Raw genomic sequence first — 14774 nt, forward strand, 5'->3', positions numbered from 1 at the left:
GGGGTTGATTGCTCATGTAATGTCACTTGGGGATGAGTGAGGCTGGTCACTCTCATCTTAATGTCGGGACCAACTGCCTAGCCCTAGGCTCCTACGCTCCTCATGGGACAATGTAGGATTGGATGATGGATATATATATATATATATATATATATATATACATATAGATAGATAGATAGATAGATATGGTTATAGAATTAGCCTGCCTCACTCCACCTGTAGGTGTAAAATGATAACAGATAAGGTTTGGATGAAAAGTGAAAGTTAATATATATACTGTACTGTACTGTACTTGCTAATGGAGCATGTGGAGTCACATGGAGAGACAGGCTGACAAATGAGGATATAATGGAGCGTTATAGTGTGGATGTGATAGGAAGTGTTAGGAAGAACACACTGAGGTGGTTTGGCCATGTGGAGAGGATGGAGGGTGAGAGACTGACGAGGAAAGTGTATGTGTGTGAGTTGGAGGGGGGGAGAGGGAGGAGGAGGCCGAGGATGAGATGGAGGGATGGACTGGCGAGGTATATGAGAGAGGGGGGTGTGAGTTGGGAGCAGGGCAGTGAAATGGCGGGGGACAGGGTGACGTGGAGGCAATGTGTTTGTGGCCATCCCGTACAGGATTAAGGCGTCTGGCAATAGATAGACTTGCTAATCAAATGCTCAGCAGATAACAACTCCTAACTTGATGTAGTAAGCTAACTTTATTAATGTACTGTATAATTTTCCATTCTTCCCACCATACCCAACCCTATTCCTCCTTTGCCACACTCATTCTATATCCAACCCTCTTGTTCAGTTACTTAATTCATCCATGAGCCTTCTTTATCTGATTCTCCTTTTTCCACTTTTTTACCCAGTTTTCCCTCAACCCCAACACTCCTCCTTCCTCCCTAGTCCCCTTCTTGTCTCATCTAAACCTCTTCATCATCTGATACCCTTTCTCTCTCTATCCTGTTTATTCCATACCCGGTACTTTTCCTTTATCTAATCCCTTTTCAGCCTAATCTTGCCATCCAGTCCTCTTCCTTTGTTATACAATCTTTTATCACTGGATCTTCTTTCCACCTCATCCATACTTCTTACTTTACTTTTTTTTGTCTTTTCATGCAGTTTTCTTTCCTTCTTCTTCAGTCTTTCCTTGATTTATTGAGCCCAGGAGCATCTCTCCCCCCCCCCCCCATCTCCTGACAGGTTTATTTTGCACAGTAAGGAGACTGAAAATTTGCATTTAGATTTGACCATAATAAACCTTTTCAGTAAGAGAGATCATTCCAAGCTGAACAAAATAATCTGGCAGCAGCAAGAATAAAAAAAGGATGAGACCCATTTTATTAGGAATGCTTTTGATTTTTTTTTTTTTTCCCCCTCTCATTCTGAACCCTACCTCACCCCATTTTTGGGTGGGAAGAGGCCAGGATGGTTATGATGATGATGATGAAAATCAGCCTTCCTCCCTCAGGGTTCAACATTGGACACCTTTACGTGGAATGACATGAATGAGCCATCAGTGTTCAACGGGCCAGAGGTGACCATGCAGAAGGATAGCATACACCGGGGTCTCAACGTCGAGCACAGGGAGATCCACAATGTCTATGGCCTCCTCTTTGTTAGTTGGAAGAGCAGTTGTTCTTTTTATTTGTCTTCTCATCAATTTGGGTTGTATTCCTCTTGATTAAGAAGATTACTAACTCCTTTTCCTTAGCAGTGTCTTTTGCATGCAACCGTTTGCCCTACCCTTGCAGTGTATTTGTGCTTTGTAATATCATTACAGAGTGCATAAATGATGTATAATTCTTGATTAAGAAGATTTACTAATACCCTTTCTTTAGCTGTGTCTTTTGCATGCAACCCTTTTGCCCTACTCTTGCAGTTTGTTTGTGTTTTGTAATATCATTACAGAGTGCATAAATGATTTATAAAAATTAACTTGTAAGAAAGAGGTAGTATGTGGCCTCCTTAACTGATGAGAAGATGGAGTTTTGTGAAATTTAAGAAATACAGATGCTGTGTTGCTGAATAATTAGATACAAAAAGTTCGGTTCTATTATTGTTTCAACGCCTAACAGAATTACGAGATTTTGAACCTTTTTTTCGGTATTTTAGACAGTTCTTAGACACTTTTCTTCTATGGCATTTTTATCGCAAATTATATTTATTTTACTCCTGATGGTTAGATTACGTTAGGTTATGTTCAAGAGTTAAATAAAAATACTTTGTGACAAAAATTCCATAGAAGAAAAGTGTCTTAGAATTGTCTAAAATACTGAAAGAAAGGTTCAAAATCACGTAATTCTGTTAGGGGTTGAAACGATAATTTTACTGAAAGTTCTTTTCATAACGTGGCTTTTTTTTTTCTTTCTTTCTTTCTTTTTTCTGTGGTGTGTAACAAAAAAAAGTTGCCTCTTACACTTCCATTACAACTTGTAGAATGAAATGATTGTTTCTCCCAATTTACAGTAACAGTCGCTGGGGTAAAGATGTGTTATTGTGGAACCCATCCCTTATAATTGTAACGAGTATTGTTTATACTTTCATTTTTTTGTTGAATTATTGTTAACAGCATTTTGTATTAGTCATGATGAGAACTGCTGTGTTAATTCTGCCCTGTTTACCTCCACAGCATCAGAGTACGTATGAGGGTCATCTGCGCCGCTCAGAGAACCGACTTCGTCCATTTATCTTAACAAGAGCCTTTTATGCGGGATCTCAGCGTTCAGCTTCAGTATGGACTGGTGATAACACTGCTGAGTGGGGCCACCTACGTATCACTGAGCCCATGCTTCTCTCACTCTCAGTCACAGGAATTACTCATGTTGGTGCTGATGTTGGGGGTTTCTTTGGTAATCCTGATGTCCACCTCCTGTCTCGCTGGTATCAGGTAAGATCCTGTAAAGGTTAACAATACTTTTAAGTTGAAAAATGAAGGGGAATGACATTTTGATGTTTTGTTTCATGTGTTGACAATTTTGTTTCAGAGTAGGAGATCCCCATCCTATAGGGTAAAACTGGGTACTTTCACCATGAACTGTGGTTTTTGCTAAGTACAACTGGCACATATAAAATATTGACATTTTTATTGCTTTATCTATACATTCAGACCATCTAAGATACCTATAATTGTATTTGTAAAAAAAAAAAAATTGGCCCACACCACAGATTTTTGAAAGAAGTGTCGTGGTGAAATTACCCTGCCCAGCCGGTTAATTGACCCGCAAACTATGTGTTGTTATTATTGTTATAATTTTTATGTTATTGTTAAAATACCACACTACATAACATTCACAATTGATTATAACTAGGCTTAGGTAGCCTAGGCTACATACAGTAGGGCCTATGCCATGTATTGGGCGAACTTTACATTGATGGGATCCATCATTGTTGCACTGATTGTCTCATGGTTGTTCACTTGGTCAGGGGGACTCCATGACACGAGTGCATGGCAGGGTACTGTTTTGTTGTGTGTGTGTGAACAGTGCAAACAGATCTGAGCCACTTTTAACATGAATCTATCTATCTATTGCCAGACACCATAATCCCGCAAAGGGTGGCCATTTGACACTGAGTTAGTTGTTTTACAGGGAGGGGCACCAACCCTCCACCAACCCACTTGTTGACACGTAGGGAGCACGTATGGTTTGGTTATATGGTTACCACCCAGCGTTGGTTGTAAATGGTTTCTTGGATTACAGGAAACCATTTGGCTTGTCACTCAATGTAAAGCCACCTGTAAAGGAAAGATAAGGAATAAGAAGTGACAGGAAAGATAGAAGAAATAGGAAGACAGGAGGGCAGGCACAGAAAAAGAATGATAAAAGCTAAAGTAGGCAGCACTACATCAAGTGAGTGGATGATGGTCACCACAAAACATGTAAATAATGGGTAGATTTTTTTTTTTTTTTCCAGTTTCTGTTTGATGGCTTATCAGATAGAGACAGAATCTAGGGACGTGAATGATGAGTGAATGGAAGTGTGGCCAATTGGATTGGGGAGACTTAGGCTGTGCAGACATTGCTACTCCTAACTCTACCCTAGGGTGAAGAAGGAGGTCCGGATGATGATGAATAAATGCCAGAAATTTTTGGTAAACAATTTAATTTTTCCAGTGCCATTTTTTTTGCACAGTAGATCAAAACTTCACATGACTTTGTTAGGTTGACATTCCTCTAAAACCTAAGCTCAGCAGAAGTCAAATCCATGCAATAGTTTGGGAGCTATGGACCTTTGAATTGGAGTTATTGGCTTCACGGCGAAATTACCCCAAGGCCAAATTACAAAATTTCACATAAAACTTCTGAAGGCTTGAATCATGGATGAGTGATTATATGGCCTATTTCTTTTATATATATATATATATATATATATATATATATAGTATGTATGTGCTTGTGGAGAGGTCGATGCTGGGAAGGGTTGCTGATACAAGGGAAGAGGACGATGTGGAGGCTTGTCAGATCATACGATTGTGGTATGTAAGATCAGTCTGAGAGGAATGAGGTGGACCAGGAGAGAGTGGAGCAGTCAGGGAGAAAGACTGAAAGTTGAGAAGCTGAGGATCAAAGCAATGGCAGGTGAATATAGGTCCAAAGTAGGGGAGGCATTAGAATCAGTGAATTGGAATGAAATGGATCTGGACAGTCTGTGGAATGTATATAGGGATTGCTTAGTTAGATATGTTAAAGTGGTGTGTGGTGTGGCAAGAGTAACAACAAAGAAGAAAGGTAAGACATGGTGGGATGAGGAGGTTAAGAGAGCAGTGGAGGAAAAGAGGAAGAAGTGGCTAGAGTGGTTACAGGACAGGGGTTCAATGGAAATAAGAACTGAATATATTGAGAGCAAGAAGCATGTAAAGAGACTAGTGAAGAGGAAAAAGGAGGAGGTAAATGATGATACAGGAAAAAAAAATGAAAGTAAACTACTCTGAAAATAGGAAGTTATTGTGGAAGGAGGTGCAGAAATGTAGAAGTGAAAGCAGGAAGAAATATGTAGGTGTGAAGGATGCAGGTGGTGGACTATCAACCTATGGGGATGAAGTAAGGACCAGATGGAAAGAATATTTTGAAAGCCTGATGAATTGGAATAGAGAGAGCAGAGCCACTGTAAACATGATTGGTTTTGGGGGGGTGCAGAGAAGAAATGCAGTGCCAGGAAATGTGACACTTGCACAGGCAAAGAGCGCTGTGAAGTGGGTGAAAAATGAGAAAGCAGCTGTGGTTGATGAGGTGTGTGCAGAGATGATTAAGTGTATTGGAGAGAGTGGAATGAAGTGCTTATTGGAGATATGTAAGAAGGCATGGATGAGTGAAATTTTGCCAGCAGAGTGGAAAAAGACTGTGATTGTACCCCAGTACAAAAATAAAGGTGAGCGAAGTGAGTGCAAGAATTATTGTGGCATAAGTTTATTGAGTGTGGTAGGGAACGTATATAGAAAAATTATTATAGTGAAAGTAAGAGAGATATCAGAAACCCTAGTGAACGATGAACAGGATGGCTTTAGGAGTGGCAGAGGATGTATGGACCAAATATTTGCAGAGACAGGTAGTGGAGATGGCTTGTGAGAAGGACTGTAAGGTGTTTATGGCATTCATGGATCTGGAAAAAGCATATAACAAAGTAGACAGATAAGGATTGTGAAAGGTTTTGTGCGTGTATAGTGTAGATGGTAAGCTGCTAGGTGCTGTCTAGAGTTTTTATGAAGGTAGTGAAGCATGTGTAAGGGTTAATTGGCATCTAAGTGAATGGTTCATGATCGGTGTGAGTGTGCATGAAGGTTGTGTGATGTCCCCACAGTTGTTCAATATATGTATGAATGGGGTGATGAGAGAAGTAAAAACACTGGTAATGGAGAGAGGGATGGCATTGGTAATGAATGGTGATGGATGGAATATCTCAAAATTTGTTGTGTGCTGATGATGCAGTACTACAGTACTTGCAAATACCGGACAAGAACTTGGTAGACTAATGCAGAGTTTTGCTGATGTCTGTGAGCGTTGTACTTTGAGAGTAAATGTAGAAAAGAGTGAAGTGATGGTTATTGAGAGAGAAGGTGACTCCCAGTGTGATGTTACAGTGAATGGAGAGAGACTGGAATTGGTGAGAGAGTTAAAAAATCTGGGTATGGTGATAGAAAAAAAAAGAGGAAATTGTGTAAAAAGTGTGGAAAGTAGAGTGACACAAGGAAAGTATAGTACTTCAGCTGTTACAATGAAGGTCATGATAAGAAATAGAGACTTGAGTGTTGCAGCTGCACGAGGCTTGCATGAAGGAGTGTTAGTGCCAGCTTTAACATATGGATGTGAGGCTATGGTGTGGCATGAAAATGAAAAGTCAAGAGTGAGAGCAGTGGAGATGGGACTGCTGAGGAATGTATGTGGAGTACAGAGAGTGGAGAGGATATGAAATAGTGTGATCCCTGAAAGATATGGAGTGAGCAAGTCTGTGGACACCAGAATCGAAAAGAGTGTACTGAGCTGGTATGGTCATGTGGTGAGAATGGATAACAAAAGAATGGTGAAAAAGGTATATCTGAGTGAATTTGAAGGAGGAAGGAGGCAAAGTAGGCCAAGGAGAAAGTGGAGGGATATGGTGGATGAGTATGTAAGGAAGAGAGGTTTGGAAGTTGATGAGGCTAGGGGACTGACAAGAGATTGAGCCGTCACAATGAATATTGTGAGAAGTGCATGATGAGGGTTTTAGCACCCCTTTTTTCATGTGACAGCATCCAGATTGGCTCTATCAGATACTTTTGTGTGAAGCTACAGAATGTGGTAAATGTTTTTGGCTTATCAGATAGAGCCAGGATTTCGAGGGCTTGAATAGTGAGTGAATGGAAGTGTGGCCTATTGGATTGGGCAAATTGGGCTGTCTGGACATTGCTACTCCTCACCCTGCCCTAAGGTGAGGAAGGAGGTCCGGTTGATGATGATGGTGATGATGATGATGGACGAGAAATGAGGAATGGAAATTGATGAGACAGGGGAATTGACAGTGGATTGAGTTGGATAAATTGTGTATGGGGGAGCACATGATGGGTGTGGGATACTCCCCCCCCCCCGGGGATTTTTTTTTTTTTTTTTTTTTTCTCCCAATACTGTAGGTGGAAAATTGACTACTGGGCAAGTGTATGTAAAGTGCATCCATTAAAAGGCATAACAGATGGTTGGACCTGTGAGGTAAAACAAGGGTTTTGGGAGTTTGAACGATGCATTAATGAGTTGAAAGTTTACTCACTTCCATACTTTCTCCTTCTGTATATTCTAGATCCTACCACAGCCCATCCCAAGGTGGGAGAAAAGTGTCGTGTTGATGATGACTGCCCATCGGCATTAAATTTTAATTCCCTTGTTCCTTCTCCTGTAGGCTGCTGCTTTCCAACCATTCTTCCGTGCACATGCCCATCTGGATACGAAGCGACGGGAACCTTGGGTTTTTGATACTGAGACACTGAACATCATTCGTAATAGCATCAGGCAGCGCTACCAGTATCTACCTCTTTGGTACACACTCTTCTATGAGAATGAGCTGACAGGTGGGTGGAAGTTTCAATGCTTTAGACGTGGTGATGTAAGTGATGGACTTTTTTTTTTTTTTTTTTCCCATACATGACCATAGGAGGATTCCAGGTGTCAGGTAAAATCAGCTGGCATTAGCCAGTGAATTGGATGTCATCTTTATTAAGATGTAAGGGTGTAAAATGGGCTACCCTGTTTCTATTGTTTTTCCAGTTCAGTAACTTAATTTCCAGGGATTGTTTATTGAACCTGTGTCCGCATCATCACCATAATCATCATCATCCAGACCTCCTTTCCCACCGTAGGGTAGGATGAGGTGTAGCAATGTCCAGACAACCCAAATTTGCCTAGTCCAATGGGTCATGCTTCCATTTGCACACCATTCAAGCTCCCCTGAATTCTGGCTGTATCAGATATGCCATAAACATTCACCATGTTCTGAAGCTTCACACAAGCCTATTTGATAGAGTCAATCTGGATGCTGTCACGTTAAAAATGGGTGCCATATCCCTGATCATGCACTTCTCCTCACAATATTCATCATGCCAGCTCAATCGCTTGTCAGTCCTGTAATCTCACTGACTTCCAAACCTCTCTTCCTTACACATATCCACCATATTCCTCCTCCTCCTCCTTGGCCTACCTCGCCTCCTCCCTCCTTCAAATTCACTCAGATATACCTTTTTCACCACTCTGTTGTTATCTATTCTCTCCACATGACCATAACATCTCGGTACACTCTCTTCGATTCTGATGTCCACAGACTTCCTCCCTCCACATCTTTCACAAATCACATTATTTTGTATCTTATCCACTCACTTTACCCCACATACATTCCTCGGCAGTTCCATCTCCACTGGTCTCACTCCTGACTTTTCATTTTCATGCCACACCATAGTCTTACATCCATATGTTAAAGTTGGCACTAACACTCCTTCATGTAAACCTCGTGCAGCTGCAACACTCAAGTCTCTGTTTCTTATCAAGGCCTTCATTGCACCAGCTACTTCCCTTTCTTGTGTCATTCTACTTTCCACTTCTTTTGCACATTTTTCACTCATTTCTATCAATATACCCAGGTATTTGATCTCTCACCAATTCCAGTCTCTCTCTATTCACTTTAACATCACACTGGGAGTCAGCTACTCACACAGTAACCATTACTTTACTCTTTTCTACATTTGCTCTTAAAGCTCAACGCTCACAGACTTCAGCAAAACTCTGTACTTGTCTACCAAGTTCTTGTCTGGTATTTGCAAGTACTGTAGTACTGCATCATCAGCTTACAACAAATTTGAGATATTCCATCCATCATCATTCATTACCAATGCCATCCCCCTCTCCATTACTCATGTTTTTACTTCTCTCATCTCCTCATCCATATATATATTGAACAACCACAGGAACATCACACAATATTGTTGCACGCCCACACCGATCGTGAACCATTCACTTAGATGCCCATTAACCCTAACACATGCCTCACTACCTTCATAAAAACTCTTGACGGCACCTAGCTGCTTACCATCTACACCGTACATGCGCAAAACCTTCCACAATCCTTCTCTGTCTGCTTTGTCGTCTGCTCTTTCCATATCCACGAATGCCATAAACACCTTATAGTCCATCTCACAAGCCTTCTCCACTATCTGTCTCACTGCAAATATATGATCCACACATCCTTTGCCACTCCTGAAGCCACCCTGTTCATCACTCACTAGGACTTCTGATATCTCTCTTGCTTTCACTATAATGATGCTTCCATATACCATCCCTACCACACTCAGTAAACTCATGCCACGATAATTCTTGCATTCGCTTCGCTCACCTTTATTTTTGTACAGGGGTACAATCACAGCCTTTTTCCACTCTGCTGGCACAGCTTTACCCATCCATGCCTTCTTACATATCTCCAACAAGCATTTCATTCCGCTCTGTCCACTACATTTAAACATCTCTGCATACACCTCATCAACCCCAGCTGTTTTCCCATTTTTCAGCTGCTTCACAGTGCTCTTCACCTGTGTGAGTATCACGTTTCCTGGCACTGCATTCCTTCTCTGCACATCCCCAAAACCAGTTGTTTACGGTGGCTTTACTCTCTATATTCACATTCATCATTTTCTCCTGGTACTCCGTTACAATGCATTATGTTATCCTCGGGAGCAGTGCCTGCTGGGTATTCCGTTGCAACCTATTATGCTATCCTCATTACCAGTGCCTACTTTTTCTTTGTGTTAATAATTACAATACTGTAATACCATTCTGATAACTCTCTTACTTTCTCTATAGTAATTCTTCCATATACCTTCCCTGCCACTCTCAATAACCTTATGCCATGATAATTCTTGCACTCAGTTTGCTCACCTTTATTTTTGTACAGGGGTACAGTCACAGCCTTTTTCCACTCTGCTGGCAGTTTCATTCATCCATGCCTTCTTACATATCTCCAACAAGCACTTCATTCCACTCTTTCCACTACAATTAATAACACATAACACTATCAGCTCTCTCTATTCACATTATCATTTTCTCCTGGTACTCCATTACAACCCATTATATTATCCTCAGGACCAGTGCCTGCATGTTCTTTTTATTAATAATTACAATAATACAATTACCATCAGTATAGAAGCAAGGACAGTAAAGTTTATTTATGGTAAAAACCTGATTGAACAATATCTTCTCAAACTAGCTGATGCCATGTTTCCTCTTAACAGAACCCCCATGATTTGGATGGCCACATTTCAGCTAAGTTTTTCTGTGGGCTGGATACTTAACCATTTGTCAGAATCATCTAAATACACTCAAATGTTTAAGAACATACATAACACTATGAAACTTTCATTTAGGTCTTTTGATTGCCTTTACTTGTGCCAGACTTTACATCCTGAGAATGATGATTTCACTCATATGGTAACATCTCCCAGGCCTTATGGTAGCCAGTAATCTGCAGCCTACAAACAGCATTATGTGTGCCTATTGACTTCACCTGAAAATTACCTGGTAACAAGCTTTCAGACCCAGAACATGTTATACAAACTTTTTCACCAAAAAGTTTCTCCATCCATCCATCCATCATCCAATCCTATGTCGCCCCATAGAGGAGCGTAGGAATCCGGGGCTAGGCAAATTGGTCCTGACATTTAAGATGAGACTGACCAGCTTCACATCCTTGAGTGGCATTATGTGAGCAATAAACTCAAACTATCCCTTGGATACAAACCTACACAGGCTCAGTCCGATTGGAGCAGCTTAATTACCCATTAAACCACCAGGCACCATAACTTGGTTATATGGTTACCACCCAGCATAGTAAATGGTTTCCTGGTGTACAGGAAACCATTTGGCTTGTCACTCAGTGTAGAGTCACCCATAGGCAATAGGAAGAGGAAAGAATGAAGGAAAGACAGACAGAAGTGGGAGTGTAGTAGAATGAATGAAGGTAAGAAAGAAGAGGAAGGATGGAGGAGAGGAAAGGGCAGACACCCAAGGCAGCACTACGGTATACAGTAAACCCTCACTTTATCGTGGGGTTATGTTCCAAAGGCACCCGCGATAAGCAAAAATCCGCGATGTATCGACGCTACCCCTAAAATGGCTATTTATTGTCTACTAATAAGAAAAACCAATACAGGCACTCACTGATGATGAATGAGACAAATTGAAGATGATGATGATCATGAAGTTCAGTACAAGGTGTATATTAGTTGTGCAGCTCTTGAGAGGGCGCCTATGACGACATTTCTGCGGGTGGTGAGCGAAACGTAAGTGCGGGAGGTCGGTCTACCACGCACCACACAGTTTGAATCCGATGGTCGAACCATGCGTGACTCGCAAATCATTATTTGTGGCTTATTTTTCTGCCTTCCAGTGATTGCTTGCCTTGTCTGTCAACATAGGGCCTAAGCATAGTGCTAGTGATGCATGTGGTAACACACCAAAACAGACTAGTAAAGTGATGTTGCTGACAGAGAAAGTTAAAGTGTTGGACAAACTTAAGGGAGGAATGTCGGCGACAATTCTCCGTCAGGACAATTCCCCGTCATTTATTTACATACCAGTTTATTCAGCAAGTACAGTACACTAGTTTTTTACTTATATGAGTTATAAAATCCCGCTGAAAATTAGTTATTAAAGTATTAATTAATCAATAATAAGTATATTTATAGAATGACAGGGAATCATCCATGTTTTGATGGTGAATTGACTTGATGGTGAATTGTCTCTGAACCGTGTGTTTGGGGTGAGTCAACTGTTCTTACAATAAAGAAGACAGAACGTAGCATACGGGACTAAACGGGAGTCAGTGAGGGCTACTGCACCAGACTGTGATGGAGTGTCTCCACCTATGCCTGTGAACTGGCTCAGAACCGTATGTTTGGGGTGATTGAGTCAACTGTTTGGACAATAAAGAAGGCAGAATGTAGCATATGGAAGGCAGTGAGTTTGTGCACCAGACTGCTGAAGTGTCTCCACCTACGCCTGTGCTTGTCATGTAAACTGGGAGGTGCGGTATGGTGGTGCGGTGCGGTCCTGCTCCTCTCTTTGAGGAGGGCGCATCGGCAGCAGCCAATCAGCGGCAAGTAAAAATGTAAAGCGTGTTTGGATTGGCTACTGGTAAGGCTCCAGCCAATTGTGTGCCACCTACCAATGAGTCTGGGTATTTCCTCACCCCACGCCACGATTTCGCTTGTATTTTATCAAATATATTAGCCGATTTTTAATCATTATTTTAATACAGCTATTAATATTTTAGAATAAATAAAGATGTAAAATACCATAAACATATCCATTTCAGAATACAGTACTGAAAATAGATGTAAAATATGTACTGTACCCTAAAAATAGCCGTAGTAGGCTTTGTGGAAACCGCGATGAGGCGGGGTTTCCCGCAATGTAAAAATAGTTAGGTTCCAATGAAAATTCCGCGATAAAGTGAACCGGCAATATCTGAACCGCATTATAGCGGGGGTTTACTGTATTTTTATATTATAGGCTTATGCATAACATGTAATTTTCTTTAAGCTAAGAAGATATTTAAGCAGATTGTATGACTGTCATCTTAAATTCACTCTCATCTTAAATGTCAGGACCAGCTTCCCTAGCCCCAGGCTCCTATGCTTCTCATGGGGCAACGTAGGATTGGACGATGGATGGATGGATGTAAATTCATTTTACAAATATTATGGAGAGAGAGCGGCAGTATGACAGGGGACAGGGTAAAGTGGAGGCAATTTGATTTAGGCCACCCTTCATGGGATTAACCCCTAGGATATGCAATTAGATCGAGCGTACTGGCATGAAAATCTATATATGGAGCCGATTTTTCTACTCTTACTGAAGTAAAAAGTGTTATGCCCAAGGTTTAGAGCTTGAATTTACACACCTTATGCCGCAAACCAGAGCATTTTAGACCAACTGGTTCATGAGTTGTAGCCCGTCAAAGTTGAAAAAATTTAATCTTCAGGCAGCACAACTCCCGTTTTCTGTGTGTTCCAACCCCATTCCTCCCTCATTCCTCCTCTCCCTCCATCCCACCAATTGAGCACTTAGTTCTGATTGGTTGGAAGGGATATATGTTACAATCGGTGCAGATCATGTTTTCCCCAGTTTTTCCCAGAGCCCCTCAATCGATCACATTTGATATCTTGTGTAATCCTGAAAAAGGATCAATCGATCCTGTTATCACTTAGGGGTTAATGAATCTCATGATAGATAGATAGTGTTTTGTATATTATTTAGTACAGAAAAACATTATGCTTTTGAATATTGCAGTGAATGCAGTGAGTGTAATTAGTAGATGAATGTGCAGAATGGTTCTTTTTGTAATGTTCATGCATATTTTTTCTCTCATAATTATGTCTAACTTTCCTGGCAGGTGCACCACCCATGCGACCACTGTGGGTAGCATTTCCCGAGGATGAAGGCGGATTTGCAGTGGACAACGAGCATCTTGTTGGGTCATCATTGCTTGTGCGGCCTGTCACTGAAGAGGGGGCTACAGCCGTGTCCATTTACTTCCCACCCGGCCTTTGGTATGATGTGGTGGACATCAGTGTTCAGCATGGGCCAGCCACTCGCACTGTAGCTGCACCCAGAGATAAGGTGAGTTTTTGGTATTGATTATTTTACCTGTCACTCTTACCTTAAATGTCTGGAGTAAGTTATGTAACCCTGGGCCCCTGTGCTCCTGATGGGACCATAAAGCATGTGATGATGGCTGCCACCAGACTACTATGTTCAGGTTAGAAAGGGTTTTTAGTGGTCAAGGAGTTAATTAAGGTAGTATCAAAAACCCACCAGTTCCTTGAAGTCTCGCTTAAGCTAAAGAAAATTGCCTGGTGAAATTAACAGTATAATAAAAATATGTCATCAGATGGAAAGGGTCAGAGGAATGAATTTGTTGTGTAGAAATGACAGTAGCCCAAAATGTCTTTAAAATAATCTAATACAGCTGTAGGGGTAATAAGAGAGAGAGAAATGTAGTCCCCAAATACAGTAATCCCTCAGTTATCCGACAAAATAGAGCCAAAGGCATGTCTGGAAAGTGGATCCATCTGGATAATGGACTTCTCCAATGGCCCCACTTTGTACATAATCTAACTTTGAAAGCCATTGTAAAAGGCTACTGCTGTACAGTACATCGTACAATACTTGTTCCTTTTGTTTAACACTACTCTGTCTGGTCAGGCAGACCTATAAACCACAGCCAAGCAATTACCTTAAGTCAAGCAGACCTATCAACCATAGACAAGCAGTCACCACTGCAGGGCCATACCTTGCAGTGACATGGGGGGGGGGGGGGAAGGCTACATGAGAAATTTGCAGTGGTTGAACAAAACATGATGGTATAATAGAATAAAATCATGGTAAAATAGAATAAAATCATGATACACTGCAGTAAGCTAGAATAAAATCGTCAGCACTCATGATTCCTCACAGGGCGTTGTGCTGATTAACTTGCTAGCTCCTTGACTCTGACTGTTGCACTGCAGCTGGCGAAGCTGTTGCACTGCACAGTACAGGCTGTATACGAAAATAACTGGTCCCTGAAGGTCTTCAGGTTTTATTTTTATTTTTTTTATTTTTATTTTTATTTTTTTTGTAAGTCCATCTTTTCTCTTGCAGACACTTTATATCATTCACCAAGATGAACTCCTCCCCTTAAACTTCTATCAGTCTTTGTAGCCCCTATTTTCATGTGCGTTTGGTTAATATAAACAAGCATAAATTCAAAGACTGTGATATTTTTACATATAC

The 14774-nt window shown here is 41.1% G+C and overlaps 1 protein-coding gene across 1 annotated transcript in view; it reads left to right on the plus strand.

Moving 5' to 3' along the window:
* GCS2alpha (glucosidase 2 subunit alpha) overlaps positions 1–14774 on the plus strand; it is a gene marked incomplete at its 5' end in the record, with an annotated part of 93161 nt that overhangs the window by 53638 nt on the left and 24749 nt on the right. Inside the window, 4 exons of the mRNA XM_080268177.1 lie at positions 1463–1609; positions 2624–2881; positions 7360–7528; positions 13393–13619. Of these exons, the coding sequence (XP_080124303.1) occupies positions 1463–1609; positions 2624–2881; positions 7360–7528; positions 13393–13619 (801 nt within the window). The remainder of the gene's footprint in view (positions 1–1462; positions 1610–2623; positions 2882–7359; positions 7529–13392; positions 13620–14774) is intronic.

This window comes from Coenobita brevimanus, chromosome 26 (assembly GCF_032717465.1).
Source record: "Coenobita brevimanus isolate Jiangsu-jjx chromosome 26, ASM3271746v2, whole genome shotgun sequence".
Taxonomy (NCBI): Eukaryota; Metazoa; Arthropoda; class Malacostraca; order Decapoda; family Coenobitidae; genus Coenobita; species Coenobita brevimanus.